Below are 27,590 nucleotides of genomic sequence, written 5' to 3' on the forward strand. Positions count from 1 at the left end.
CATCTGTAGGCAGAGAAAAAAGACACATATACTTCTTTGGGGCAATGTAGGCTAGAGCTTAATTGAAAAGCAGTGAGTGTAGTGTTCATTCTGCTCTCCTCCATCATGGAAAGGGAGGTGAAAATATTGGCAGTATTCAGAAGGCCATGAAGTTCTTATTTATGTAAATCTGAAGGCAATGAGGGGAGAATTTAAAACACTAATGGTCCCTGAGCTGTGTCTTTCAACAAATTTACTCACCGCAACATTTTACTCAGAAACCAATGCTCCCCTCCTCCTCCTTTTTCTCCTTTTTTTCTCTTTCTTTTTCTTCTCCTTCTCCTCTCCCTCTCCTTCTCTCTCTGCGGTTGGCCTCCTATCTATTGCTTGCTTGATATTCCCACAATATTGTGAGACAGTCACATTAAGGCAGACCATTCTTTCTTCATCCAAATCTTTTTTCTAGGCATGGAGTGCAAGTTGGTGTCTTAGACATGCTTCATCAATCAAACCGTCTTGACGTTGGCTGTCCTCGTCCAACTGAGACACGTGATAGTCAACGTTCATTCAACTCAGGTGTAGTTCTTAGTTTACTTCATGAGATATTCCATGTAAAAGCACCTAGAATAATGATGCATAGTAAGCATTCAGTCACAGCTTTGTGATTATCATCACTATTTGCTAGAGTGGCAAAGTCGTGCTGTAACTTCCTACCATGAGTCACAATTGTAGTAACTCTTACAAAGTCACCGTTCCCAGAGCCTCTATTTCCAGTGTGCTCATTATCAACTCACCAGCTTAAAAAGACCGTTTACCTGTGGTCATTATCTCAAGGAAACTGAGTAATTACTCTTTCCTCCCTTCGAGGTCCACCTAATATTGAGGGGAAATCTGTGATTGGGCGATCAAAGTCCCTCCACCTACTTTCTGTAGGCCTGTTTGCCCTTTGTCCAGCACTCTGCCATAGGCTGTCTGCAGTTGTTCTCAAACATAGCCAAGCAGCAGAATCACTAAAGAAGATCATTTAAAATACACACGCCTGGGGGCACCTCGGTGGCTCAGTGGGTTAAGCACCTGACCCTCGATGTTAGCCCAGGTCATGATCTCACAGTTTGTAGTTCAAGCCCCACATTGGGCTCCACACTGATGAGGCAGAGCCTGCTTGTGATTCTCTCTCTCTCTTTCTCTCTCTCTCTCTCTCTCTCTGTCTCTCCCTCCCTCTCTCTGCCACTTCAGCACTCCCTCTCAAAATAAATAAACTTAAAAAAAAAAAAATAAGTCAACACTCCCAGACAGGCTATTCTTTCTATAAATTCTTACACTGTAAGTATGGGATAGAGCCTAGAAATCTCTATTTCAGTATCTCACCCACCCTCCCCCCAACCTATGATATTGCCACCCTTATCTTGTCCCATCTAAACTCTAATATGCTCCCTGGCCTCTCGTTATTCCGATCTATTCGGTACATTCTCAACCAGTTACTGTCCTCGGTTACACATCAACTAACATTTATTGCGTACTCTCAGTGGTGCCCGACGCTATGCGAAGCCCTTAACATTCATCATCTCATTTAATCTCCACAACACCCATTATTATTTCTCCATTTGCAAATGAGAAATTTGAGGCTCAGAGGCGTTGGAAGACTTACCCGGCATCACATAGCTGGGTAGTGGTCTGCCATGTCTGTGTGTAGATCAATACCTGATACACAAAACCCAGGTGGGCCTGGTTTCAGAGCTCCAGATCCTAAATGCTGCGTCATAATTATTACATCATTACACACATACATATACAATAATCATTACATTACTCCTCTGCCAGAGACTCCCCGTAAGGGATCACAAACAGAAATGCATACAAAGGTCAGGCAACAAATGCTGACCCGAGAAGATGATGGAGATGAGGAATAGGAGCTAAGCTTCATGCCTACCGAGGTACAAAGCGTTTGCAAACAATGGCCAGATCTTTGGCTCTTTACCTTCAGGAAATCGTCAACATGATCAACAAGGATCACTCATTAAAGTAGTGATCTTTACTGTTCTTTTTGAGATCTGTGCTTCTTAATTATGAGAATTTCTGTATCATAGCTCAGACACTGATGTTGCAAAGAGGAGTCAAAAGTTTACCTTTTGGAGAAGAAGTTGAAAGGTGCAGGGGCTCACGGAACTCAGCTCACCTTGGTTTTCTGACCACTGCCTGCCCACCTCCCCACCTATCCACATGTGTGGAGCACTCTAGGGTCTGTTGACCCCACCTGAGATCCTACAATGAAGTCATCAGAGTAAAATGGCTAAGAATGGGACTCAAACATCAGGAAGAAGAAGTCACATGTACCACTTAGCAAACATGTGACTTTTGTCAAGTTATTTAATATTTCTAAGATTCAGTTTCCTCATCTGTGAAACAGGACTTACTCACCACCCCCACAGCATCACTATAGGGATTAAATGAGACAGTATAGTGGAAAGCATGTAGAACATTGCCTGGCTCATAGTGAGTGCTCAGTAAATGGTAGCTATGGGGTTGAACTGATGACCATGGTGGTGATTAATAGTTAAAATGGTTGCACTGTGCAGCGTAGAATATAACAACTTGAGATTTCCCCCAAGCCCTGCCCCTGTGTCAGGTAGGGAGTTAGGATGCAGGGAAAGGGTGTTCTCTCATGGTCATGGTGATTGGTGTTAACTCAGGAAGGAGAGAGAAGAGTTGGGAGAAAAAAATAGAGAGAGGCCTCTCCTTTATCTTCTCTTTTTATACCAGCAGTATCACCCACAGCACATTGAATGGCCTGCCTTCCGTCTTTCTAACAAAGCCTTTTAAGTGGTTTCATTACTTTCTGCTACATAGTAATAACTAGTTTGTACCAGGACACCAATACTAGGACAAGAGGAGGACATTCTGGCCCCAACATTCATAGGAGATGACCTTGGTAATCCAGAACGACATTATTAGCCAGCAAGAATTTCCTTGGTGTATTGGTCAGTTTTGTGCAGTTTCTCAAGATATTACCACTACCCGCTAGCCATTCATGAACCTCTTTGGGAAAAAGTTTCTATAGTCACATAAGTTTGGGAAATGTTGTATGCTAGGGCCCCTCGTAAAGATTCAGAATATACATTAGCATAATAAAAGCTCCGAGAAATCCTGCAGAAAGGAACCAGTTTTTGTTTTAGCCAGTGTTTCCTGAACCGATTTCATCATGAGACCTTTCTTATAACATCTGCTAAGTAAACTCATGCTCACATCTTCTCCCATGGACCTCTGGAGACTGAGAAAGAGCATGAGAGAGACAGGTAGAGAGAGAGAGAGAAAGGGAATGAGGAAGGGAGAGTGGATATCCAACCAGACTCATTCTTCTGCCCAATGAATATTTTCAGGATGCTGGATGCCAGAGGTAAAGTGCACACTGAGAATTTAGGTCCCTCCCTTCTGTTGGTTTGAAGCTGTGATTCCCCAACCCCATCCTCCCTTTACTTTGCTAAAGGAGGGGAACAGAGGAGAAATTGAGCACATTGATGGAGATTTCTCCTCTCTGGTCTCAGCTCAAGCATCACGTCCTCAGACAGGATGTCCCTTGACCAAGCGCCTAGTACAGCCCTGCCCCACCCATTTTCTAGGTCACGAACCATTCTACTGTATTCATAGGTCCTGTTGTTTTCAGATATCACCATGCTTATTGATTAAGTTGTCTTCATGAGTACAACGACCTTCTCTGTCTTATTCATTGGGCTTTGCCCTGAGCTCAGAACAGCACCTGGCACATAGGGTGCTCAACATAGATTGGGCAGGTGAGTGAATTTGTGAATGAATGAACAGATGAAAAAAAGCAAGAAACAACAACATCGACAACAACAAAGGAGCCCTTTTGCAGCTAAATTGATAAACCTGCTCTCATGCACTGGGAAACTCAAAGAAATCAGCAAGGGAAGCTGCCCCGTCAATTTTCTATTGTCCCCACTTCTGTATTATTGCTCCCGCCTCTCATCTTCCAAGTACACGGCAAAAGTCATTTGCCTAGCACCCACTGACCCATCTCCATTATAGATATAATACTGTCCTTCAGCACTTAGGTCCCTTATCTATTGAATTGCTTCGGATTAAAATAAGTGGCATCAGAGGGCTCAGAAGCCTGGAGGACCCTGGACCTAGCCTAGAATTCTAGCTGTGGATGGATAAGGAAGAGGCAGATGGGGACATTCAGAAAGAGTCTGTGAAACTGGGCAGTTAGAGGGGGAATTCTTGGTGGGTTTCTGTACAGACTGGAGAAAATCCCACGTACAGCCCCATCACCACCATTGCACCTGTTACTAGTTTTTCAATGCTTTGTGTATTATAGGCACAATACCAAATACTTTATATGCCTTTATTTCATTTAACCTCAGGACAACTTAGAAATTGAAACTCTGATGAGTTTTCACGCGAGGTAGCCGAGGCCCAAAGACTTTAAGTAGCCTCCCATGGTTACACAGCATAGAAGTGGCAAAGAACAGATTCCCCACTGGCCTAATACACTTGGAATATTCTATTTATATTGAATGAAAATTATTCTGACGTTAAAACTCGCAAATATCACCATCTCTAAATTGATTATTGATTCAACAAATATTTATGAAATGCCTGCGATGTGCCAGTTATAAGTCTAGATACAGATATGCAGAGAACAAAAGCAGACAAAAGCCTGTGGCCTTCACAGAGCTTGGCTTCTTTTTCACAGTCAATAAACAGACAAGAACAAGAGAAAAATACATGTTGGATGGCAGTAAGTGCTCAGGAGAAGAATAGAGTAGGGAGGGAGACTACTGGGGGATACTCTTTTATTCAAGACAGTCAGGAGAGAGTTCAAAAGAAGGGCAGAGCCTAGAAGAAGCTGAGAGACTGACTCCTGCAGAATACTGGACGAGGAGCATTTGAGACAAAGGAAGCCTCAAGTGCAAAGACCCTCAGGTGGAAGTATGTTTAGAATTTTTTAAAGAACAATGAAGAGACTGGTGTGGCTGGAACTGAGTAAACAACAATGAAAGTGACACGGTCAGAGGCAGTGAAGATCCAACTTACATCGTCAGGATTTTGTCACTTATTTTGACTGAGATGGGGAAGTGTCAGGAGGGTTTTGAGCAGAGGAGTGATCATAGCTGATTTACATATTAAAGGACCACTCCAGCTTCTGGGGGCATGCAGGACCCACAGAAAATGCAGGAAAATGAGTCAGAAGGCTATTGGAATAAACCAAGGGAGAAATGATATGACTTGGACCATCAGTGCAAGGGGGTCAGTGGAGCAGTGAGAAGTGGTCAGATTATGCCTATACTTTGAAGATAGGACCAACAGACTCGCCGGAGTCATGGATAACTCCAGAACAGTTGGAAGGGGGGAGTTGCCAATTGCCCATCTGAGGAAGACTCCAGTAATAACCAATTTGGATTTTGGGTGAAGACGAAAAGTTGAGTGTTAAACATGTTACGTTGGAGCGCCCGCTGACACCACTGGAGGGGTCAGCGTAGACCAGGATTTTTCAACCTCAGCTTCTTGACATTTTGACCTGGCCAATTCTGCATTGCTGGGGACTGTCCTGTTCACTGTGGGATGTTGTGTGGCATCCCTGGCTCCTATCCAGATGCCAGTGGCAGTTCACACCCCCCCCCCAACCACAGTCGTGACTGTGAAAAAATGTCTCCAGACATTGCCACCTGTATCTGGGGGAAGAGGAGGGGGGCAAAATAGCCCCCACTGAGAACCACTGCTGTGGACGGAGAACAGGTCTGCAGACTGAGGCCTGGGTGTGATAAAGTTTAGAGAGACTAGGAGGAGAAGCAGCAAAGGGGTTTGAGGAGGTATGGCCAATGAGGTGGGAGGAGAACCAGAGAAGTAATCACACTACACTTGCTATTTGAATGATTGTAAATAGTTATCCTGCTAATAAACCTCTGTAAACACGTCCATTGACGTGCATAGAATTTAATGGTCTGTGGTTGGTCCTACAACCCAGCTATGCCAAAGAAAGGGTCTTTTTTAGAAGTTCAGTCATACAAGTTCAGTCATGGCTAAACTTGAGATAGCCCCCAAATTGAACCACTAGGCTTTCTAAATTTCCTTTTGAACCCCTGTCGCCTCTAGGACCCCACCCTGTTCATAACAGCAGCTAACTTTTATTTAGCTATCTAAATAAATTTTGCTGGGGCGCCTGGGTGGCGCAGTCGGTTAAGCGTCCGACTTCAGCCAGGTCAAGATCTCACAGTCTGTGAGTTCGAGCCCCGCGTCGGGCTCTGGGCTGATGGCTCAGAGCCTGGAGCCTGTTTCCGATTCTGTGTCTCCCTCTCTCTCTGCCCCTCCCCCATTCATGCTCTGTCTCTCTCTGTCCCAAAAATAAAATAAAAACGTTGAAGAAAAAAAAAAAATTTAAATAAATTTTGCTTATCTCCAGCCTACCGATGAGGAAACTGAGGCTCAGAGAGGCTATGCCTCTTGCCTACAATCACACAACTCCTCAGGGAAGGAGCCAAGATTCAAACCATTCCATATGACTGTAGAGAGGCCCACATTTCTAACCACAGTATCTTCAGATTTTCTCACAAGGGGCACCTGGCTTTCTTTTCTGCCACTTGACTTTCCAAGCACTGAGCCTAAATGAGGTGGAAACCATAAAAAGCAATACTGAGTACCTCACAAGAACAGCAGGAATCGAGGAGCACTCAGAATCTGACCAGTTCCAAGCTGATTTTATTGCATGCCTTGCACACCTCTCTAAACAATGAAGGGAAGGTGCAGGAAGCGAGCAGGCATGCTGATGGGACAAAAAACAAACAAAACAAAAAAACACCAAACCACAAAGTCTCCACTGTGAGCAGATAACTAACTTTTGTAAGGGCCTTAGAAGCACTAAAAGGTTTTTACAACCATTATCTACCCAGGGGGCTAAAGGAAGTAAGTTTTGTTACTGTCAAATCCTTAGCATGTGAGAAAACTTAGTCCAGAGCTGAAGGATGGGCCTTTGCATTGGGTATTCCAGACACGGCGGGTTGAGCACTCTCTTGTAAGTTTATGTCTCCCTAGCACTGAGACAACGGGAACACACGGACCTTACAGGCGGAAGTGCATGGCATAATACCTGTGCACTTACTTTACCCGGGCAAAGGGCGTGAAACTGATTTTATTAGGAACATATGCAAGTTGGAAGTAAAGGAAATTAGAGTTCATTTTGGTTCCAGTCAATTATTGAGCCTTCATATTTCTTATTTCAGAGTGAAAACCGATGTCAGTCATGATACATTAGATAACATCTGGGCCCAAGACATCTAGCCTGGCAGTCATCTTATTTGCTAGATTCCAGTAGGTACAGTGCCTAGCTCAATGTTTTTCAAGAGCCTAGGAAACTATCTAAACCTCACGAGAAAATGTATTTACTCTTAAATAAAGATAACTGCAAAATCAAAAATAATCTTGAATTAAATGTCTCTTAAATTTAACCTACGTCTCCTAGTCGATTGCGATTCAATTCAATTTCATCCAGGTTTTTGTACATTTTTTACAAGGTGGTTTGGAGTCCTTTCAGCATGTTTAACATTGTTTGGGTGGGAGTCCCAAAGTAAGAATAGCAAGGCCTTGTGGAGGACCCTGCTGGCCAATGCAAGGAGAGCCAGGTTTGACTGGGAACGTAGGCGGTATTTTCACTCTACTGAGATGGTGTCATATACCATGGTCCGCTTGAGTAGTGGTGATAGTTCTCTACAACTCAGAATTGTCATTTCTGAAGGACAACTCTCTGGCTCCACATGGGGCCGATGCCATGCATTTGGCTTCAAGAGCAACTTCCCCAATGCTTTCAGACCTCAGTCTGTACTGAAGGGCGTTTGGCCAGCTGGCCCATTCACCATTTCCCTTTGAGACTCCTGGCATTCATGACCACTCCCAGTGGTTTCTCATAAATGTTAAACGGGGGGGGGGGGGGGGGGGGGGGGGTGGGTGGCGAACAAATCCACAAGGCAGTCCCAGGGGAAAAGACAAGCATGGTTTACAACAGTGTCCTCAGGGATCCTTCTCTGTGGGATGATGGGAACCCAGCCCATGAAAGCAAAACCAACAACAGTTCCCATAATCCCCTCCATCAAAGGCAACTGGGAGGTCTCACAGGATGGGGCTGGCTGCATGGAGGGCAGCCAAACCTCTGAATGGTCATGACTGAACCCCCCAAGTGCTGCCTCTGTGTGCTCCCCCCCCAGCTTGGGGGCCAACTCAATCAGAGCCACAAATACTGGGGGCACTCAAGTGCTGCTGAGGTTGTCTTCATGGTCATTGCTTTCCATGTGGGAGGCTCAATCGGGGGCACCTTTGATGTGGCGAGGGCTTCCCCTGGGAGCACTTGACCGCAAGTGGTTTGAGAGACATTGGCTGCCTGCCTTGGTCTTGGGAGGTGTTGACATTCTTGCTCATTAGAGGAACCTGGACAGTGCTTTTGGCAGCCTTCATCAGCACAATCAGGCCTCAGTCCAGTTCTCATACTGTGGAGAGACTGGCAAACAGGGAGGCTGCTTTCTGAGGACATATGTATGAGCTGGGAACTATTTTTCCAAGGCAGTAACGTCATTCGGCAGGTGTTTTTTGAGTGACTGCAATAGATTTTTTAATAGTATGAAAGGACTATAAGTGGTGTCTGGGTTCTCCAGGATATGCTATTCTACCTGATGACTCCAGACCAAACTTTAGGACATAGAGTAGAACCAGGATGACGTGATTAAGTACCAAATAAAGGCACTGTATCAGTTGGCTATTGCTATGTAACAAACTGTCTCAAAACTCAATGGCGTAAAACCATAGTCATTTATTTCATCCACTCATCTGCAAATTACTGGGTTGGCTAATTCGTGCCAGGCTCGCCTGGGTGGCTCTGCTTCAAGATGTGGGTCTGATTAGTCTTGGCTCCTCACCGTGGGCTGGGTTCACGCCCTTTCCCTGCATCTTGGATGCAAGTTGGAGTGAAAACAGCTACCTGGGGTAAGCTCTGCTCATGGTGATGACAGAGGCCCTGGAGAGTAAGCCCAACCACTCAAGCACATTCCAAGCCTCTGCTTCCATCACATCTGCTAATACCCCACTGGCCCACCCTCTTTCTGGCACTTCCAACCTCCCTTTTTTGATTTATTTTCCTCCGTAGCAATGTGTGATCAACGTAAGAGGTATGAAAAATCTGGTGACGAAATGGACATGGGGTGAAGAGGAGAAAAGAAGAATGATGTCCGGCCGTCTGGCAGTTGCTTTGGCTAAGCTGGGGAAGTCTTAGAGGCACAGATGTGAGGGAAGGAAGCTAAAGCTGAGGTTTGGATATATTTGATTTCAGATTCCTGGAGAGGAGACATTCCAGTGGAAATGTCAAGTAGGTGAACCAGAGCCTACATCTCTCCGCCTCGCAGACAACCCAGTTTCTACAAAGCAAATGCTTCGTTTATGTAGATAAGAGGTGGTTTAGCTTTTCTGGTACATTAAAGGCCCCGAATCACATCCTATCAATTAGTTTGCATGAGACACACTGCAATGGCACAATTGATTCGCTTGGCATGGAATATCATGCCGTCTGCCTGAAAGGCAGGCCAGAAGATGTTAATGCAGTTGTCTCCAGGCAATTATTAACTTTCCCTCTTAGCAACAGGACCAAGGCACTTTCATTCCCTGAAATGACAATTCTCCCTTGTTAAAGCTCACAGTTAATTTTTAAGAACCACACCAATTTAACACCCAGCTCACATGAGCCATATACCTTGAGTAAATGTAAATCCAGTCTGCATGGCATGAATTATGGCCTTATGCTGAGCATTGCCATGGCAACTAGTGACATCATCCCCCAAGACCAACCTGCACAAAATCCAATTCTCCAAGGGTCCTTATTTGCCTAAAGTGGATGTGTTGTCTTGGCTTATTCACATATGCATTCGTAAATATCACTCTGTTGTCAAAGGTTTGCAGTGGATGTTTACTGTCATTTTGGGAGGTATATTCCCTTTGTGGCAAATGTTGTTTTTTGTTCATGGGGGGGTGGGGTGGAGGAAATTCTAATGAAAATTACTGTGTGTATTTGATTAGCAACATTTGTTGATAACATATGGTCTGAGGAGGCTTCCGCAAATAAGAGGCTTTAAATAGTAAACAGAGATGTGACTGCAATGAAGCAGATGCTCTCCAAACACACAGTAAAAGGTTGCTTTGCAGTAGAGTTCTCCTTCCCTCCACCCGAGCGTATTCCTCTCCCTTATTTTCTCCCCCAGATCAAAGTGCTTACTTTCAAAGCCATGGCATTGTGGCACAGGTTTGGAGAAATAATGTGCTGTGACTTTAAAAGTCATCTCCATCCCCCCAAATATGAATTATCTGCTGCTCATGTTTATTATTTGATATTAATAATGATGTAGTGTGACCAAATGAGTCAGCCAGCTCCAGTAGATCTGCAAGGAGCATTTGGGCACCACGTGTCTGAAACGCTATGAGACACAATCCCCAATCTTCTAGTACACCAAGAGTGCTGGTGAGAGCTCCAGGAAGAATTTAGAGCAGCAAATCGAATCACCATGGGCTGAGCTGTCCTTGTACGTGCGTGTTTACAGTTGATATTCATGGATGTGCTCTAGTGAGCTTACTTCCTTCGGATCTGCTAACGAAAATAAAAGTCTTCCCATTAGATCGAGCCAGCGATTTAACTGTGTCTTTTGGGGGTCAGCATGCTTTTTCTACAATGGACCAGAAAGTAAATAATTTAGGCTTGTTGGCCAGATGGTCTCTGTCGTAACTACTCAACTCTGCCTTTGAAGTGCAAAAGCAGGGGCGCCTGGGTGGCGCAGTCGGTTAAGCGTCCGACTTCAGCCAGGTCACCATCTCGCGGTCCGTGAGTTCGAGCCCCGCATCAGGCTCTGGGCTGATGGCTCAGAGCCTGGAGCCTGTTTCCGATTCTGTGTCTCCCTCTCTCTCTGCTCCTCCCCCGTTCATGCTCTGTCTCTCTCTGTCCCAAAAATAAATAAACGTTGAAGTGCAAAAGCAGCATAGGCGATGTGTAAAGGGGTGAACGTAAGTGTGTCCTAATAAAACTTTATTGACAGGCATTAAAATTTAAATTTCGTGTAATGTCCATGTGTCACAAAATATTCTTCTTTTGATTATTTTCAGTCATTTAAACATGTAAAAACCATTCTTAGCTCATCAGCCATACATAAGCAGATATTCAGCTTGACTTGGCCCATGGAACATAGTTTGCCAACACCTGGTCCATAATCCTAAAATGGAAGACATATTATTTTAGTGTTTTCCATGTTCTGGGTATTGAATTGAACAGTGTATATGCAATAGCTCATTTCCTACTTATTCTTCCATCAATCCTCTGGGGTCCGTGTTATTCTTAAAGATAACTTATCTTTCTCTTAACTTATCTTTAACTTAAAGATACCTTAAAGATGTGAAAATCAAGGCTCAAATTCACATCTAGTTAGTGTGATCATTTCTGCATGTGACACTGCAGGTAAAATACAATATCCATAGGTACTGATACCTCATTCACCTTTGGATCCACATCAGATCCCAACACAGTAACTTGCACATGGTAGACATTCAGGAAGTGCTTTCTAAATGAAGGGAGAAATGAAGGGCTGATTAGAGGTATGATCCTGACAGCGGGGGAAGTCAGAGCTTCACCCGATGCCACACAGGGCATGTAGGTTAGACAGCTGGACCGTTCAAATATTTAGCCCCCATCCTCTTGCAAAAGGCACTTGGTTTGAAGTGGACTCACTTGTCTCAATACACATTGCTGTGTATTTGGAGGTATCACTCTGAGTAGTTGCATTCTATAGTGTATGCTTGTGTGTTTATGGCTAAAAAGACCATAAGTGGCAACAACAGTTCATTTTGTAACTTGTGGCCCTTTCCAGCATTATAACAATGGGCATTGACGTTGCTTCCCGGCATTGGCCTCATGAGTTAACCATCCTTGGCCTTGAAGGATGTACACCTTGCTCCTCAGAGTGCTGTCTTACCTGCCGCGTATGCTGGGTCTCCACCACGTGCTGCCAGCCACAATGTACACTTGGGAGAGCTGGTGGGCTCCTAAAAATCATCTAATCTCCAAGGAGACAAAGCTCTCAGTTTTGCTTAAAGGAGGCAGTCTTCAAGATACCCTTGGGTATCTCAAACATCGCATCTCCACAATCCCCTGAATTTGGTGACACGGTTATTCTGAATTGATCACTTCCTCTTAGTCATTAAATAAGCATTTGTTGTGTGCCAGGCCCTGTGCTTGGTACAAGAGATTAAAAAAAATGATGCCATGTTCCCTGCCCCCCAAGGTGTTTATCGTCTAGAGAGAGAGACAGGTACACACACGGATAGTTGAACTACACTGTAATACTGTGCTATGAGTTACTGAGAGGCAGTGAAGCTCTATGGTTTCATGCGTGGGCCCTGGAGTCAGAAACTCTGAGTTTGGAGTGTGGCTCTGTGTTAGCCCAAAACCCTGGACTAGTTACTTTACCTCCCCAAGTCCTAGTTTCTCCATTTATAAAGTGGGGATAATAACAGAGTACATCTCAAAGAGCAATCAGAAGGATTAAATGAGATAATCTATGAAAAGCACTCAGCCCAGGGCCTGGCAGACTTCAAGCATTTGCTAATTGGTGCCTATTTTTAGCTTTTTTTGTGAGCTAGCCACACAGTGTGATTATAGTGGCAGGTATGATGGGGTCACAACAGAGGGATAAGTCACCCACTTTCCTTCATCTGCCTTGTGTTCAGTGAGAAGTTAGTTAACCTCCCCAGCTACTGCTTGCAATACATTTTATCAGCCTCTGGTCTTTTCAAATTAAAGTGCAATTGTGTTTCCGTTCTGGGAAACGTTTAAGAAGACGCATTCATCTTAATAACCACAGTCAGTGCACAGCAAAGCAAAAGAAATGAGCAGGGAAGAATGTAACAATGAGAAAGAGATTCATTTAATGATGTGTGGACCCACCCAAAGGCCAAGCCTTTTGATGCTTCCACTGCTGGCTAATTTGTCTATCGGTTAGGTAGTACTCTGTGAAGTATATTGAACATGTGAAATAAATCTAAACTGAGAAGCCGCAGTGGCCTAGGGCCCCATCAATCCTGAAACAGAACTCTTCCTTTGAGTTACAAAGGTAACTGATTTCACTGGATCAAGACACAGAGCAGCAAGATGGTGGAACGGGGAAGGGAGGCAATATGGCGCCATCACTGAGTCTGGGTTGTGGAGTCAGATGGCCATTTGCTCCCTGTGTGTGATCCTGGACACATTATAGCTGGTCTGAGTCTGAGTTTACTATCTCTAACTGTGAGAGTAATAATTATAAGCATTTCACAAGGTGGCTAAGACAACTTAAAAGAATAAAATGTGTGTATGACCAAATAACACGTTTAAGAGAAGAATTTGGGCTTAGCATATAGTAATCTCTGAATAAATGTTAGCTTTTTGTTGTAAAGATATTCAGGCCTCTCTGTGGCTAGAAAAAGACAAAAAGCGGACATTTCCATGACTTTGGAAAAAAGGGAAAGGGAGAGGGAAGGGTGCTTATAACTAAATCTCCCTTGGTCTTCTACAAATAGGAAGCATCTATGAAAACAAGTCAGGAGTCATTTTTACAAAATCCAAAAACTATAGTGAGGCGTGAAGGTTCACGTCAATGCCAGTGATAGCCAGTCTCCACTGTATGGCCTATCATCAGTGCATGGCCTGTCGTCAGACTGGATGTCATTGGACTCAGAACTTTATTCATGGGCTTGTGACCCATGCATCTGCACAGGCCTCATGCTCAGACCTATGTTTGGTTAAATGTTCTGCATTTCTGTGTTGACATTCTTCATTGTTTTATCTCTGAACCTGTGTTTGTTAGGTGAAGTTTGATGGGACAATGGAGCATGCATCTGAGCAGAACTCCTCTGAGAAACGAAAACACTTGATCTTTTAGTACCTTTAATGGCACCTTCTCCTGCTTTTAGAATAGAAAGCCCGACATTTCATTTGGCGCAGGCCTTGAAAATGACATAGCCGATCCTGATCAGACTGGAGACTTTTTGGCCTTCTCCCTGGGCTGGGTTGCCATTTTGAAATCTGATGGGTAAATTGGGAATCAGCAGTGACCTAAAAACTTGAGGTGAGCCAAGGGTCATGGTGGGAAGGAGCCAAAAGCACAGCTACAGCTCTGGTGGGAAGGAAAAGCCACTCAGTGTCCCAGTGGACTGGGCTGGCAAGGCAGCGTCCAGAGGCTTGAATTCATCCAGCTTGACAGGGTCTTGTAGGCCTCACTCTGTCCCACACTTTGAGTCATGCTGAACATTCAATGAGCTGAGAGCATCCTTGGACAGCTGCAGGGTTGCAGGCCAACTGACTTAGTGCCCACTGAGCAGGCCAGAAAAGCCCTACAAACCAGTCCCAGCAACGGTATCCTAGGGATAGAGTGCGTGGGACCCCCGGGGCACTGAGATCAAGGCCTCACTGTGGCTTGGTATTAATGCATCTCATTCCAGAACTCTTTTGGTTTCCAGGAGGAATCTTCTTCATCTCTGTGACCAATCATGATAAATGCCCAAAGAGATTTATAGCACAATTAAGCACAAATAATAAATTAGTGATTGTGTTTTTTGCCAATATTGCTAATTATTAATAATGCTTGTTATTGATAATTATGGCAGTAATAGCAGTGAAAGCTATAACATGGCAATTAAGAGATATGGGTTCCAGCCAGCTTGGTCAAAATTCACTGGAATAAAATGGGCAAGATCTTGAGTTTCCTCACAGTTTTCTCATCTGTGAAATGGGGATGATGATAACTGTTTTACTGCTTACCTTGTATAGTAGGAAGGTCAATGTCTATCTTGTTTGCCCAGCACAGGGTTGGACACTTAGTACATTCTTAATAAATATGTGTCGAATCGATAACACAAAAGTGATCATCATGTTACTAGAATATATCTTACATATCCTAATTGGGAAGGGAATGTAGCCAAAATCTGTTGGGTTCTCATGCTGTTTCAAGCCTGCTAGTTACTTTTTTTTTTTAATCCTTACTTTTATTTATCTTTTTTTTAGGTGTTTTTTTTTTGTTTTTTTTTCAGAGAGAGAGAGAGAGAGTGAGCATGAATATGTGTGAGCAGGGGAGGGGCAGAGAGAAAGGGAGAGAAAAAAATCCCAAGTAGAACCCTTGCTATCAGCGCGGAACCCAATGCAGTCCTCACGCCCATGAACCATGAGATCATGACCTGAGCCGAAACCAAGAGTCGGACGCTTAACCAAATGAGCCACCCAGGCACCCCTACTTTTATTTATCTTTACTATTTAACTACTCTGTGAAATGAGGCTATTTTATAGCTGAGCACACTGAGGTTCAGGGACTTTCATGACTTGCCCCAAGTCCTCCAGTTCATACGTGATTAACCAGGATTTGAACTAAGGGTGTCTGATTCAAAACCCTACGCCCTGTTGTGTTGCCTTTGCTAGTACATACCTTCCCTGTCTTAGGAGATTGCTTGCCGCTGCTGATGACCAAAATTCAGAACTTCTATCTGTACATCTAACATTGCACTGTTGTGTTTGCAACCTGTTGCCTCTTGTTCTGTCGCCTCTCCTTTCACATGTCTTCTCCCTTTCTCTGTCGTGACTAGTGTGCTTCCTCAGTGACTTTTGTGCCCTTGGGTCTCCATCTGGGCTCCCCTTGACTTCCATTTTTCTGGCACTGTCTTATCCGCTTTCTCTAGATTCCTTATGTCCTTGAGTTAACAGGGTTTATTTGAGTGCAACATGGAGACTAGAAGTCATTCCCATCATAAACAAAAGAAGAAATACAAACAACCACCACCAAGTAAAATATTCAAGGCTGCTATTAGTCAAAGGAGTACCCATGAAAACAGCAATGACAAAGTAAGCCAGAAGAAGAAGTGAATAGGGGCCCCATGAAGGCAAGAGGCACTGTGATTTGCACTCATTCCCAGACGGTGGGAGGATGGTTGCCACTTTTGGGGAAAGCATTTTGGGAATCGGTGTCCCAAGACTTGAAAGTTTGGTTGATGAGCACAATTCTGGAAGCATTCTAAGAGGAGCATCCCTTACACCCATCTAGCTCTCTATGCCAAGGAAATAATCAAAGATGAAATAAAAAAGTAATGTCCAGCCCAGTGTCAATAACAGAACATTGGTTAAATAAATCAATTATGACATATCTAAAAGGTGTTATATTACAGAGTCATTAAAAAATAATATTTTAGGCACGCCTGAGTGGCTCAGTTGCATAAGCCTTCGACTGTTGATTTTGGCTCAGATCATGATCTCACGGTTTGTGAGATTGAGCCCTGCATCGGGCTCTGTGCTGACAGCTGGGAGCCTGCTTGGGATTCTCTCTCTCCTCTCTCTCTGCCCCTCCCCTGCTCACATGTGTGCACTCTGTCTTTCTCTTTTCTCTCAAAATGCATAAATAAACTTAAAAGTAATAATAATATTTTAATGAATCTTCTCCATTATGGAAATTGGCCATCATATAAGGCAAAGTGAAAAAAATCTCTATGCAAAACTGTATCTATTCCTGTCTCCTGGTTCTGTAAAAGAGTGTATAATTGGCATCACTTATTCTTTCAACAAATATTTCTTAGGTGTCTTCTATGTGTAAGTACTATGCTAAGTAGTAGGTATGCATATAAGCAAACAAACACCCAGAGGATTCAGCTATTGAACAATTGCACAAAAATAAATAATTACCAATCCAGTGATTGCTAGGACAGAAAATTAAACAGTACCTCCCAGAGAGCTTAACTCTGGACCAAATTTAGACTGGGAGACTGAGGGATGTGTTCTCTGGGCAAGTGTTTTTGAAGCAGAGCTCTGAAGAGGTAGCCAGGTGGGGGGAAGCATTGCCAACAGAGGGAACCATGCCTGCCACAGCCCTGAGGTGGTGCCATCAGGAGGCCCATGACACTGGAGCAGATGAGTGGGAGGCTGCACCCCGAGGTCTGGATTGCACCCTGAGTGCAATGGAATAGGTGCCACGGAAGGCTTTAGGGCAGGCGCTCAGTGCAGTCCAGTAAACACTTCTGGAAGATCGCAGTGATTTCAGGTGCAGAATGGATGGTGTGGCTCTGTGAGAACAGTGAGGAGTAGATGAAAAGGCCACATCTGAGGGTCCATCAGCAGCTCCTGTCAGCCCAGTCTGGCACCCTACCCAGACGCTAGGTAAGCCAGGCTCTCCTCTGAAGAGATCTTAAGACTCAGATTCCCACAGACCAGTGGGAAAGGTCATTTCCCACTTCTTCTGCTTTCCGCTCCTCTTCGAGCTTCATCCATCCCTCTATACAACTCATCTTTGAATGCCAGAAGAAATGGGGTCCCCCACCTCCCCCCATTTTAAAGTCAGGTGTTGGCTTTGTCCAAATGAAGCCTGGTCTCAAATTCTAAGACTGTTTCCAAGAACTAGGGATTCAAAGGATGCAAGGAAGTGTTAGTGGTTACCCTGAAATAGTTTGTGAGTATCTGCAAATGCATGGGAAAAGTTCTCCACAACTCGATTTCATGCTAATTCCAAGTGATTCCTTGTAGAGCTCTGTGAAGACCGGTGGCAACTTTCTGAGCATCTGTCTTGCATTTGCCTAACAAGTTAATTAACACTTTTTGTCACTCTGGCAGCTTTGGAGCAGAGGTGAGGGGGAGGGGGGATGCGACAGCCAGTGCTGCCTCGGGTTAACCCTGCGTTCCCCCTACGCAGGAAGAAGGCAGCTGAGTGTAGCATTGTCAAGGCAGAGGTCTCCGCACTGACCTCTCTGATTCTTTCTGCAGCTGGGGCACCCAGGGCGACTTCTCGACAACTCATGCACTGCCCGCTGTGAAGGTGAAGCTGTTCACAGAGAGCACAGGGGTCCTGGCCTTGGAGGACAAGGAGCTCGGACGGGTAAGCGCTCCCCATCACACGTTGCTCCAGAGAGCCGTGTCCCCCGGTCCCATGGGATAGCACTGCCAAGTCCTGAAAGGTTTGGTTTCAGGTTTGAGTCCCGGGCTGTACTCTCCATCGGTTTTGTGATCCTGGGCCAGTCCCTCAACCTCTCCGAGCCTCAGTTTCCCCTCTTTAAATCTGGGCTACCAGGAGGGCACATTGTAGAAGACAGAGCAGGCGTTCTCAACACCCTCAGACCCAGACACCCGTTAGAGCAGAGATTTGTAATGCCCCTTCTGTCTTGAAGTGAAACTCTCAGACTATTTATTTATTTATTTACTTTTAAGTTTTTCTCTTTTTTAGTCTGTCTTTATTTTTGAGAGAGAGCGAGACAGAGTGCAAGTGGGGGAGGAACAGAGACAGAGGGAGACACAGAATCCGAAGCGGGATCCAGGCTCTGAGCTGTCAGCACAGAGCCGACACGGGGCTTGAACTCACCAGCCGTGAGCCGTGAGATCATGACCTGAGCCGAAGTCGGATGCTCAACGGACTGAGCCACCCAGGCGCTCCTCAGACAATTTAACAACCTAACCACCTGACAATTTAAAAATCAATACAGTGACATAATATAAAAGAGAAATAAAAGGGAATTAATAATAAAATAACTTCAGGGTACCTGGCTGGCTCAGCTGGTAGAGCATGTGACTCTTGATCTCAGGGTTGTAAGTTCGAACCCCACATAGGGTGTAGAGATTATTTAAAATAAAATCTTAAAAATAATAATCATAAAATAATTTCAAAAATGTAGCGATTCAGGCACCATTGCACTAGAAGACCTACAGAAGGAATGCTTTCCTTGTTCCCATATGGAGAATCACTAGGCAGGTGACAGTCACAAAATCCGCTGTGGAGGGTGGAAGCTGAACAACTTACATATCAGTGAACTGATTTCCTGAAACCATCAACCAAGGAAACAAAGTTTCCTCGGTTTCCCTGGAAAAGTGCCAGAATTACTTTGAGTGTATATTGTTCCAAATTACAGAAATTCAACTGAGCAAAGATTAAAGTTCTCATTGGTAATGATTCGTGGATAAGGCAGCATTCCATCCCGTCTGCAAGTAGAGGAGGCTCCAAAGAGATGTGCCAATGGGGCAAGAAAATTATTAGCCAAAGAAAAGGATTGTTTTAGGCAAGGTGGCTTTCCTTCAGGGTGAAAGTGAGGGGTCTTATCTCGCAAATTACCCCATCTTTCTTTGCAGGAGGATGGAGAGGGCAGACGCGTGGGTGCTGATTGGAAAATTCTTGACTGACATGTTAGGCCTACATTTCTGGGGGAGGTTGGAACTGCAGGTAGATTACGTACTGAGCACCGGTTTGGGAATAAGGTCTAAGTGACACCACTTTGGGCCTCTGGTTTTCTTTTTAACAATATGTAAACGAAAGATTTAAGATCTGGACTCAATTAATTATAGACAGGCTTTTCCACCTCCATTCGTATCCAGTGGGAATATTTAGAAGTTAGGTGAGATTCAGGACAATTCCTCCCTGGGGAGGAATATCTCATTCATCGTATGGCATGTCGAATCCCCAGGCCCCACCCATTCAATACCAACAGAGCCCAGCACCGTTTTGTCAACCAAAAATGTCCCCCAAATCGCTGAAACATCCCAAAGGGTGGTACCAATCCCTTTGAGCACCCCTGAGATAATAGAGACATTTCTTCTTACTTCCCAGTTATTGACTCTACACCAAACAGCCTGTATTTTCAGGACGTAAGTTAGATTTCCTAGCTTAAAATGCTTCCATCACCCCATACTGCTTATAATAAAAATCTGAACTCTGTAGTATAGCCTACAAGGATTCATGTGATCGGGCTTCTGCCTACTTCCTCGGCCTCAGTTGTGACTACCTTTCCCCTTATCCACTATGTCCCAGCTTCGTTGGCCAAATTTCAGTCTGCTACATAAACCATTCTTTCCTGCATCAGAGGGCTTTCTCCCTGAGTGGAACGCTCTCCCCACTGTCCACAGCTCTTCAAAAGGCTGCCTCCTTCCTTGCATCAATGCCTTCTCCTCCTAAGAGACTTTTCCTGACTGCCCATCTTCCTTCATTCACTGCCTCAGCCCCCTCTCTACTAAACTTCTCGCCAAGGAGAGAAAGAGAGAAGAATTTACAGAAATGTTGGCTTCTGTCTCCCCTACTGGATGATGAAAACCCCGTGGGCATAGAAGCCTAAACTATTTTGTTCACTACCCTATATACCCAGAGGCCGGCACAGAGACTCCCAATACATTTCATTTCGTACTGGTTGATTACATAATCCCTTCTGAAAACTGTATGACTTCAGCCAAAACTTTCAACCTCTCTAACCCTCTGATGTGTCATCTATGGAAAAATGAGAGAATACGTCGAGACTAGCACACAGGCACACACTTCTAACAACGCCAGCAAGAATACATTAAGTGTGCTTTCTTTTTTCTTCCTTTTTTGCCTGCTTCCTTAATCTGGCTTTCATCTATACAGCTGACCTGGAATCGTATTACTAGGATTTAGACCAGAATATTAGTATTCGGAGAGACAAGTCCAGGAATGCTCAACTTGAGTCCACAGAAGGTTCCCTGGAATCCAGGAACCCCATGAAATTGTTTGCAAATGTTGAGGTAGCGAGGGGGCATATGTACATTTTTCTGGACTTGCCAGTCCAAAGCATTCACCAATTTCTCAAAGCTGTTTCCACTCAGAAAAGTTAAACCCACTGGGCTAGTCAAACCTTTTGTTTTATAGAAGAGAAAACAGATTCCCACAGAAGGCAGGAAGCTTCCCTAGACCCACCCAGTTGGTTGGTTCCCATGCCCTGTACATTTGCCAGTGACCAGGGCACTGCCCCGAGGCTCTGCAGTCTCTCACCGATGCTATAACCCTGTTATACCATGCTATATTATCTCACCGATAATAACCCTGATGAGTTATTACTCATCTTGTACGGATGAGTCCGCTGGGGCCCAGAGGAGGTAAGTAACTTGCCAGGAATGATGTTGACTCATCTCCAGGACCATTCCCACTGTATCACATCGTCCCTGTGCAGAAATAAAACCCTGGGCTCTGCTGCTTTGACGAATGCCACGAGCTTGCCACAACCCTGTAGTTATTCATTTCTTAAGAACTCATTCTCTTCTCCAGCCCCATAGATGTTCCCCTAGATATGAACTGACTCTTCCTACCGGAGACACTTTCTACCAGTTGCCGTGGAACTGGCCTGCCAGGTCCATGTGCCAGCTGGGGCGCCCTCCTCTGGAAGCACCTCCACAGGCCGCAGCTGGTGATGACTGCTTTCTTTTTTTAAGTGAAGCAATTCCTTGTACCCCTGGGGGAGTGTTTCTATGCTTTAATTGCTCCCAGGCTTAGCAGGACACAGCCACATTTGAAATCCAGTGCTACATTCATTCATTCAACAACATTTATTTTGTGCCGTATTCATTATGTTTTACTTTTCATCGACCTTTTTATTTTTTATTTTTTTTTTTTTAATTTTTTTTTTCAACGTTTATTTATTTTTGGGACAGAGAGAGACAGAGCATGAACGGGGGAGGGGCAGAGAGAGAGGGAGACACAGAATCGGAAACAGGCTCCAGGCTCTGAGCCATCAGCCCAGAGCCTGACGCGGGGCTCGAACTCACAGACCGCGAGATCGTGACCTGGCTGAAGTCGGACACTTAACCGACTGCGCCACCCAGGCGCCCCTCATCGACCTTTTTAATTGAAAAAAAAATTCATGCATTGTAAAAAAGAAGTTAATGGATAATAGTGACAATGAGTGATTGTTCCCACCTTGCCCTAGTATCTTCTCCAGGGAAAAGCCTTGTTTTCAATTTAGTGTGTATTCTTCCCCTAGTGTTCTATGCCTGTATAAGCATAGCATATACAAGCATATGTGTACATATCCCTCTAAAAAAGAAAGAACGAATGAATGAACGAACAGCAGGAAATTACTGTATACATACTGTTTTGTACTTTGCTTGAAATATCAGTGTATTTAGAGATTAGTTCACGTCAGCCCATACTGACTTGCTTCCTGTTTCATAGCTGTGTAATATTCCAGGTATAGATGTATCATAACATACTTAGATTATTTCCAGTCTTTGGCTGTATAAGCAATGCTTCCGTGAATAACCTTGAATTTATTTCTTTGTGCATATGTGTGTACATGCGTAGGATGGTTTCTCAGAAAATATTTTGCTGAATGAAATCTGAATTTTGACAGATTCTACCAAATTGTCCCTTAAAGAGTATACGCCAATTGATACTTCCACAAAAGGCAAAAGTGAGGGTTCCTCTGCACCCTTGCCAACCCTGTAATATTATCAAACTTCCATTCACTGGATATGATTGTGAGCCCATGGTGTCCCATCATTTGTGGCATGCAGAGAGCAAACAGGACTAATGACAGGCAAAAATCTTTAACTTCAAAAGAACATAAGGGATATAGATCTAAAAAAACAGAAATTATAGGGGTGCCTGGGTGGTCAGTCGGTTGAGCATCCGACTTCAACTCAGGTCATGATCTCACGGTTCATGAGTTCGAGCCCCGCGTTGGGCTCTGTGCTGACAGCTCGGAGCCTGGAGCCTGCTTCAGATTCTGTGTCTCCCTCTCTCTCTCTGCCCCTTCTCCACTCATGATCTCTCTCTCAAAAATAAATAAACATTAAAAAAAAACAAACCAGAAATTATACTGCAATGTGGTAAGTGCTCTGCTAGAGGAAGAACACCTGGGAAGTGCATAGCTAGGGGACGCAATCCAGTCTGAGGGTCAGGGATGCCTTCCTGGGGTCAGGTCAAGTGGATACGGAGGTAGGGAAGGATGTACAGGCTGAAGCTTGGAGACGATCAGCCAGGAAAAGGCTCAGGGTTAAAACAGCCCCCCCCCCCACCCCCAAGGACCTGCCTGTGCCGCCAGGTAACTAAGAGAACCTGGGGCTGGCCGGCATGCTGCTTACTGCGCAGAGTGGGTTGCGTTCCCACATCGGCATCACCACATCAAAGCGCAGCACACATGGGCCTCGGCTGAGATGACAAAGTGCTTGATTAGCATCCTGGAATGTCCAGATGAGGTGTCTGGACTGCTCAGGGCTCACGTGCACCCAGGAGGACCCTAATAATTCAGCAGGGCTGACACATACAAAGGAGACGTCGACCCGTCGGGCACATGGTGGGGTGGGGGGGGGAAGATGGAGAAGAACAGCAGTGACCTCACCTCTCCATCCACCCTGGAGAGGAAGTCTCCCCGGGGAGCCACCACACGGAGGAAGTCTTTGTGGAGCGGCCAGTAATGAGCTGTGGTCATTCGTGTCGGCGAATGGACGCCATATTGCCGGTGGGAAACACGCCCAGAATCCATATGGTGGAAGTCCTGTTAACGAGCTCCGGGCGCCCAGAGCGAGGCTCCTGCTTTGATTTTGCCAAGCGGGCAGGAGCAGAAGGAGGCTCGGGGGCTTGCCTGCTGCTGTTCTGGCCCTGGCTGGGCTTTCTCTTCCCAGCCCCCTCCCCCTCCTTGCTTCCCAGCACATCACCCCTTTCACCTCTCAGGCCAGACTGGCTCAGGAGAGAGGGTCAGCTTCCCTAGGAAGGGCGGCACCTCCCTCCATCTCCCAAATGCTGGGGTCCCCGGAAACGGAACAGGATATGGAGTGACCTATAGGGACGGGCGTTCTCTTGAGGGGAGGGAGAGGTGCACCCCCACCCGCACCCCCAGTGGCACCTTGACGTACTTGCCTTCAGCATCCTACAACATATTATACTCTTCTGGCACCAGTTACATGAATTTACACATTTTATGAAACAATTTTAACTAAAGCAACTCTCACAAAATGAACAAATGGTCTAAAAAAGATTACTACAAAGTGCTGTAATCTTTTTTTTTTTTTTTAACATTTATTTATTTTTTGAGACAGAGACAGAGCATGAACGGGGGAGGGGCAGAGAGAGAGGGAGACACAGAATCTGAAGCAGGCTCCAGGCTCTGAGCGGGGCTCAAACTCACAAACCGTGAGATCATGACCTGAGCGGAAGTCGGACGCTGAACCGACTGAGCCACCCGAGCGCCCCAAAAAGTGCTATAATCTTAAGATACTACTATTGCAAGCCTGGCAAAAAAAAAAAAAAAAAAAAAAAAAAACCACACAAAAAAAATGGTGGAGCTGACATCGCCTTACTGAGCAGGACCTCTGTCACCCACATCATGAGATAAAGTCATTGCCCGTGTAACCAGATAAGATCAGGTGTCAGGCAAGATGTTCTGAAATTATTTACAAGACTACTTGAATTGCTTGGGGCGCCGGGGTGGGTCAGTCAGTTGTGCGTCTGACTCTTGGTGTCAGCTCAGGTCGAGATCTCAGGGTGGTGAGATCGAGCCCCATGTCAGGCTCTGACAGCACAGAGCCTGCCTGGGATTCTCTGTCTCCTTTCTCTGCCCCTCCCCTGCTCATGCTCACTCTTTCTCTTTCTCCCTCTCTCCCTCCCTCTCTCTCTCTCTCTCTCCAAAAATAAACAAATAAATTAAAAAAAACAAAAGACTACGTGAACTGCAGACTTACATCTAGTATCATTAACAATGAGCCTTGCCCTAAATATATATGATACCTTAAAATATAGCTAATAATAGTTCCAAGCCGCCACAATTAGCGAGACATGTAAGAATACAGTTTTTGGGACACCTGGGTGGCTCAGTCGGTGGAGCATCTGATTCTTGATTTTGGCTCGGGCCTTGATCTCACGGTTTTGTGAGTTCCAGCCCCACGTTGGGCTCTGTGCTTTGACCACACAGAGCCTGCTTGGGATTCCGTGTCTCCCCCTCGCTCTTTGCCCCTCCCCCACTCATGCTATCTCTTTCTCAAAATAAACTTAAGGGGGAAAAATATATATATATATGTGTATATATATATATGTGTGTGTGTGTGTGTGTATATATATATATATATATATATATATATATATATAGTTTTTATCCGTAGCTCATTTTTAAGACTTCTATATTTGTGTGTATTTTATGATATATGTAATAAGCTAATATATAAAGTAAATGTATATAATGTAAACATAAAGTATAAATATAATGATATCTAGTTATATAACTTACATAGATATATAATGATATTTTATATATTTATATATTGATGGTGATATATTTTTATATTGGTCGCAATATATTTACAGGTATTGGGCTATTTGCTCAGTATATTTTATGGGCACAGGGCATGGTCAGAAAAACTTGAGCAGCCTCTGGTCTGAAAAATCAGGCCTGGTATTTCCATCATGTCATACATAAGACATTGGGAAAACTCAAATTCTGTGCTTAGCAAAAATGGATGAATTTTCTTTCATCAGAGTCAGGGAATTTAATGGGGGGGGGGGTGCGGGGAGGGGTCAGGCCCGGAGGGAGAAGGGGTGAAAATTCAGCACCAACGAGGCCTATCAGAGCGGGCCGATTCTGCTTTTCTGCCACACCGGCTCGCTCTGCCCCGAGCTCCTGTTGTGCCGCCTCACGGGAAGCCATATGCTCCCACCCTCTACATGCCAGCCGGGCGCATGAGGGCAGTGAGGCTGGCAGCCTCTGGAAGGCCGCAGGGTCCGCCTCCGAGCCTCCGAACCCCTCCCCTCCCCCTGCAGAGGTGAAAGAAGCCCAGGAGAGAGGCGGCCTCCCCCTGCACCCAGAGAAAGGAGATGCTTTGAAAACAGAGCCAGAGCAGCCTGCAACAAATCGGGGCCCGCGGCCACCACAAAAGCACATCTTAGCAGGCCCAGCTTTTGTCGCGCCTGCATTTAGTTCCTGTTCCCTCAGTCCAGGGGATTTTCCAGATATTCCACTCCTGCCCCAGTGCGTGTTCTTCAGACCCCACGTGGCTCCTGACAACTCCGGTCACAAAATGAAGAGGCGGATGTCCCGAGTTATCCACTCCTTGCCTCACTTGCAGCCTCCGAGACAGAACCTCACATTGGAGCCCCAACTCGGCAGCGCAGGGTCAAAAAGACGCTTTCTGAGAGCCCATCCTTCCTGCTGTGTGGGCCTCCTTTCAAACCCGGACAGATTTCGGTGTTTGTTACCTGAGGAGATGCCCCATGGGTGTGACCGTCTATGTAAATGCGTGACTGTCAGCCAGATCCCTCCCTTCCCTAGGCCTCTCATTTCTCATCCATCCCATAAAGTCCCTTCCGCATTCCCCATGGCCTTTGAGAGATTTCCTCCTCCTGAGACAGGGGAAGGAATCCTGAGGAGCGAAAAATGAGCGGACGAGAGGTGCTCTACTGTGTAATCTCTCATGTCTTTCTTTCATACATCCGCCTTCTTATATGGATGATGAGCCTGAGTCTCTGTCCTGGGTTGCTTTGGGACTTCGAAATTTCAGAAAGATGTACAAGCAGAGTGACCGAAATCATGATCATTACTTTTCCTGAATTAGCCAGGGAGAGAGAGGAGAGCAGGAGAACACCATTTCTGCCCTCTGGCTGGTCTCTGCTTGGCACGAGGCAGCCACGGTTGGTAGATGAAGCCTTGAATTGCAGTCCTGTGGCCAAGCCTCTGTTTCATTTAAACGCCTCCCTGGGAGCTGGGCAAGACGCGCAGCTTCTCAGCAGCAGAGTTTCTTGTTGAAAACAACATGCCTGTAACAGTGTCTCCACTTTCTGGCTAACATGGATGTCCTTTTCGCCTACAGGTTATTCTCCACCCTACCCCAAACAGCCCCAAACAGTCAGAGTGGCACAAAATGACAGTCTCCAAAAACTGCCCTGATCAAGACCTCAAAATCAAACTTGCTGTCCGAATGGATAAGCCTCAAAACATGAAGCATTCTGGGTAAGTGTTTCTTCTCCAAGTGGTAGTTTGGGAGAGGTTTTTATCTGTTTCTTAAAAATTTTAAAAAGAAAAGCTGATCTTCAGAGAACTGCATGGAAGGAAATATAAAGGATTCATGAGAGATTCTTGGTTTTTATATTTACTATAAACTTCAGTTTTTATAAAACTTTTGTAAAACTTCTTGATTTTTATATTTACTACAAACCTCAATTCTTATGATTACTGGATGTGCATTTGTGCTGTCAAAATAGATTGATTTCCTTCTTTTTTTCTAATAGGATTTCCAGTGCAATTCAAGCATGCTAAGTGATTCTGGTTTAGGAGGTTTCATTGGCTTTGTGTACCTTTCAGTGGCATCTAGATCTTTCAGACTCTATGATTCATCCTCTCTCACCTTCTTTAACAACCACGTCCAAGAGACATGAGCAGGTGCTATAGGTGACTTTCAAACAATTAACGTTAAATCAGTGTTAGAGTGTAGTGTTCAGCGAAGTCTTTTAAAAAAATGACCAAAACATAGGAAATATATGATCATTTTCAGTTCTTAAGGTTGAGAGGCATGAGCAGTTATTTCAAGTAGCATAAAAAGAATAAACGAAATAAGTTTCATTTCACAGATCAAACCAATGATTTGTACAGGAAATCTTCATTGACAACTGGGTAATGCCATGGTTTATTCAATTAAACTGCTTGGACACCACTCTCTCAGTAAATGTGAGCACTTAGAAAGGAGTTGGGCCATATCACTGAGGAGGGGAATGTCTAACCAACAGAAGGGAATGGATTGTTTTTCAATTATTCTGCGGGTACCGTTTGCCACAGGCTATCATTCTGCTTAACTCCTCTAGAAACATCTCATTAATTCC

The 27,590-nt window shown here is 44.9% G+C and overlaps 1 protein-coding gene across 29 annotated transcripts in view; it reads left to right on the top strand.

The window, feature by feature from the left end:
* CADPS (calcium dependent secretion activator) overlaps positions 1-27,590 on the top strand; it is a 481,928-nt gene that overhangs the window by 266,807 nt on the left and 187,531 nt on the right. For all 29 annotated transcript variants that reach the window (XM_086697709.1, XM_086697711.1, XM_086697714.1 and 26 more), the window contains exons 7-8: positions 17,783-17,894; positions 26,585-26,724. In XM_086697709.1, coding sequence (XP_086553835.1) covers positions 17,783-17,894; positions 26,585-26,724 — 252 coding nt within the window. The remainder of the gene's footprint in view (positions 1-17,782; positions 17,895-26,584; positions 26,725-27,590) is intronic.

The sequence above is a fragment of the Puma concolor genome, chromosome A2 (genome assembly GCF_028749965.1).
Source record: "Puma concolor isolate L17-30 chromosome A2, mPumCon1.1.hap2, whole genome shotgun sequence".
Lineage (NCBI taxonomy): Eukaryota > Metazoa > Chordata > Mammalia > Carnivora > Felidae > Puma > Puma concolor.